The sequence below is a fragment of the Mus caroli genome, unplaced genomic scaffold, assembly GCF_978045245.1.
Source record: "Mus caroli unplaced genomic scaffold, Mus_caroli_1 scaffold_8, whole genome shotgun sequence".
NCBI lineage: Eukaryota > Metazoa > Chordata > Mammalia > Rodentia > Muridae > Mus > Mus caroli.
The window spans coordinates 4,782,020-4,786,263 of NW_028227263.1; the positions used below are offsets into that span (position 1 = coordinate 4,782,020).

Sequence of the window (4,244 nt, forward strand, 5' to 3'; positions counted from 1 at the left end):
TAGCCAGAAGCTGGAAAGTACCCAGATGTCCCTCAATAGAGGAATGGATACAGAAAATGTGGTGCATTTACATAATGGAGTACTACTCAGCTATTAAAAACAATAAATTTATGAAATTCTTAGGCAAATGGATGGATCTGGAGGATATCATTCTGAGTAAGTTAACCAAATCACAAAAGAACTCACATGATATGCACTCACTGATAAGATAAGTGAATATTAGCCCAGAAACTTAGAATACCCAAGATACAATTTGCAAAACACATGAAACCCAAGAAGAACGAAGACCAAAGTGTGGATACTTTGTTCCTCCTTAGAATGGGGAACAAAATACCCGTGGAGGGAGTTACAGAGACAAAGTTTGGAGCTGAGATGGAAGGAAGGACCATCCAGAGACTGCCCCACCCAGGGATCCATTCCATAAGGGTCTACCAAACCCAGACACTATTGCATATGTCAGCAAGATTTTGCTGATAGGACTGTGATATAGCTGTCTCTTGTGAGACTCTGCCAGGACCTGGCAAATCCAGAAGTGGATGCTCACAGTCATCTATTGGATGGAACACAGGTTCCCCAATGGAGGAGCTAGAGAAAGTATCCAAGGAGCTGAAGGTGTCTGCAACCCTATAGGTGGAACAACAATATGAACTAACTAGTACCCCCAGAGCTTGTGTCTCTAGTTTCATATGTAGCAGAGGATGGCCTAGTCGATCATCATTGGGAGGAGAGGCCCTTGGTCTTGCAAAGATTAAATGCTCCAATACATGGGAATGCCAGGGCCAGGAAGTGGGAGTGTGTGGGTTGGGGAGCAGGGTGGGGGGGGGAGGTTATAGGGGACTTTTGTTATATCATTTGAAATGTAAATGAAGAAAATATCTAATAAAACTGCATGCAAATAAAGGAAGTGATTTTAGATTCAAATCTTGCTTTTCTGGTATGATGGTATATCCAGGACTTGCTATGGTGAGAGAATTGGGTTCTGATGATGCAAAGGAACCTTGGTTTCTATTGTTTATGTTTTTATGCTTGCGTCCTGTCATCTGATGATCTCTGGTGCTACCTGCCCTAGATATATCTGACTAGGGTCTGTCCTTCCTGTGATCTTGATTATGTCAGAACTCCTCAGAGTTCAGCTGTCTCTGTGATCCTGTGATCCTGTGGTCCTGAGCTTGTTAGAGCACCTGACAGTGGAGCTTCTTCTGGGTGTTGTGGGACTGGCTGCAGAGTTCGAACCCAAGGTCTGCTCAGTGCACTGCCTCACACCAAAAGGAACCTGTGCCACTGGTCAGGTGGAATTCCTGGATGCCTGGGTCCTGCTTGTCTCAGTTAATTCCAGTTTTGGGGCAGATGTGTACTCCTCACCTCTGATCCTGGGAGTGTTAGAGAGCCTGGGAGTAGAGCTTCCTCTAGGAGTTGTGGGATTGGCCATGGAGTTTCTGTCCAAGGTCTGCTCAGGACACCAGACCAGACTGGAAGGAACTCATGCTACTAGATGGGCAGAGTTCTTAGGTCTGGCTGGTCCCCAGAAGTGTTCCTTTTTCATGTGTTCTGGGCTGCCATGATGGGAAGAAAGTTCTCCATCATACTCCCATTGCTGCAAAGCCCTGCCTCACAAAAGGCCGAAACAAAGACACAAATGGCCATGGACTGAGGCCTCTGAATCTATGAGTCAGTATAAATATATTGAAAATATATTTATTTGTCACAAAGTTGAAGGTTGGTTAATATAACATACAGAGTTTGCATCACCAGTTCTGGTATGGTACAGCATTTATGAAGAATAGTGAAGTAGGTTGACCAAGAACGTGTTTAGTCTGAAAAGGATACAGCATCTTTTTAGCAGAATTTCCTGCAGAAGTTGCCCTTTATCCACTGAGTTGGCATTGCACCATTCTTTCAACAGTTACTACAGATACACTTCTCCATCCTCTTCCTTCCTCCTGCTGCCTCCTTATTGTTCTGAAGTGTTTGAGCCAGGGGTAATTGGTCAATGTATAAAGGACTTCATTTTCTGAGTGTGCATTTGTTTTGTTTTGCTATTATTTTGTTTTATTGGTTTGGATTTTGTGCATTTTGTTGCAAGAGAAAGAGGGGTGTGGGTATTGGGTGGGTAGGCAAGTGTGTAGTTAGGACCTTAGAAGAGTTGCAGGAAAGAAAAACAAGATGATTAAATGATGTATGAGTAAGAAGGTTTTAACCAAGCCTTGTTGTCTATGATCTCTATTTGGTTAATTTTTATTTATAGTGTGAATAAAGCTCCACTCTATGATTTGCATGTCTTCAATAAACCAGTTTCCCCATATCTCTGCTGGAAATAATTAATCTTTCCCACGAAAGATCGATTGTTTTCATGGTCATAAGTATGCTTTGTGACATATGTGACTTCATTTTAAAACTTGAATGTTACCTCAGTTCCATAGATTATCTCTTTCTCCATACCATCTGACTCCCAGAGCTTATAGAAAAGAGTGAAGTGGAGAATCCAAGACATGCAACTTGTGGCCATGCTGGCCCCTCATGTTTCATTATGAAGTTTAGATTTATTAGCCATAGCTCTGAAACAAGCACCTGTTATGTTTGCAGAGAGTCCCTGCAAGAAATGCTTTTCTTTTGTGACAATCACTATTGACAATCACTGAAAGTTATCCAGTGTAGGAACATGGCACTTCCATTTAGGTGAACTTTAGTTACTTTTGAAATAGTTTGTATTTATCAGGAAATAAAGCTTGAGTGTTTTGTTTACATTGCCAGTAAGAATTTTAGTGTATTTATGGTTACATTGAGTGGAATGGTCCAGTGTTTGCATCAGGCAAAGCTTTTCTAAAACAGAGATAAATAAATCACACCACATGAATCTGCGTTTAGAAAAGTGTGATTAGGAACAGCACAGGCCAGAAGAAAAGCCTGCACCTCTCCACTTAATGTGAGAAAGAGGCCAATATTCTGCCCAAGGCAAGCTTGACATCCTTGTTCCTCAGTGTATAGATGAGAGGGTTGAGGGTTGGACCGACGATCGAGTATAGTACTGAGGTAAATTTGCTTCTTTCTGGGCTGTAGCTAGAAGCAGGACTGATATAGGCACATAACATAGATGAGTAGTACACAGAAACCACAATGAGGTGGGATGAGCATGTAGAAAATGCCTTTGTCTTGCCCTCAGCAGAAAGCATGCGCAGGATGCTGGCAATGATGCAGCCATAGGATAGAAAGGTAAGCACAAAATTGACGCCTCCAAAAAAGAAATCTCCCAAAAGAGTCATGATGGTATTTACATATGTAGGACTACAGGAGAGTTGAAGTAGTGGAGGTATCTCACAGAAGAAGTGGGTAATGACCTTGGTTCCACAGAATGACAGCCGCGTCATCAGGCCAGTATGCACAGATGCATTCACAGCACCGATGGACCATACACCCACGGCCAGGGCCCCACACAGCTGTGGGCTCATCCTAGAGCTGTAGTGCAGGGGACAGCAGATGGCCACATAGCGGTCATAGGCCATGACCGTGAGCAGAAGCAGCTCAGAAGATGCTGACCATACAAGGAAGAAGAGCTGGGACATACATCCCTTGAAGGAGATGGTGTTTTCCTCAGACACTAGGCCAACCAAGGCCTTAGGAATCACAGAGGAGGTGCACACAATATCCGTGCTAGCCAAGTTGCACAGGAAAAAGTACATGGGATTGTGGAGCCCAGTGCTGGAGGTAACCAAAGCGATGATTAAAATGTTGCCCATCAGAGCCATCATGTAGAGGGTCAAGAAGAAGCCTATCAGGAACAGTCTTAGACCAGGGTGCTCTGAGAACCCTTCCAGCACAAACTCTGTCACTTCTGTCTGGTTGAGTTTCAATATCATTAAGGAGAGGATTGGGTCCATTGCTATGTCTTTCAGGTTCCTATAAAATGCCACAGTTTACCACTTCAAAATCTGGATCCAAACTGTCTGCTGTCAGAAAGGGAAGGAGTGAGTGTATTTCCTTCATGAAAGCCTCTTGTCTTTTCTTGTGTGTACCACAGTATTGGAAAGCCACATATATTTCATTTTCCCTTCTTTCTCACATAGTAACTTTCCCCCTGTTGTGTTTTATCAAGGGGAACCGATGTATTTCATTTTCTCTTCTTTCTCACATAGTAACTTTCCCCCTGTAATGTTTTATCAAGGGGAACCTATGTTCTTCTCTGCTCTTGAACATTCGGAAAGGGAGAAGCATCCTTTACTCAGCACCTGCCTATGCTTTTCATCTCA

General features: G+C 43.1%; 1 protein-coding gene across 1 annotated transcript; it reads right to left on the reverse strand.

The window, feature by feature from the left end:
- Positions 1-2,918: 2,918 nt before the first annotated feature.
- Positions 2,919-3,884, reverse strand: LOC147002832 (olfactory receptor 13A1-like). Its single transcript, XM_085842502.1, has one exon. The coding sequence runs from the start codon at positions 3,873-3,875 to the stop codon at positions 2,919-2,921; it is 957 nt and encodes a 318-aa protein (XP_085698628.1). The 5' UTR covers positions 3,876-3,884.
- Positions 3,885-4,244: the final 360 nt, after the last annotated feature.

What these genes read in the sequence shown, in the direction of transcription:
- LOC147002832 (XM_085842502.1), bottom strand. Translation starts at nt 3,875, where the DNA reads ATGGACCCAATCCTCTCCTTAATGATATTGAAACTCAACCAGACAGAA.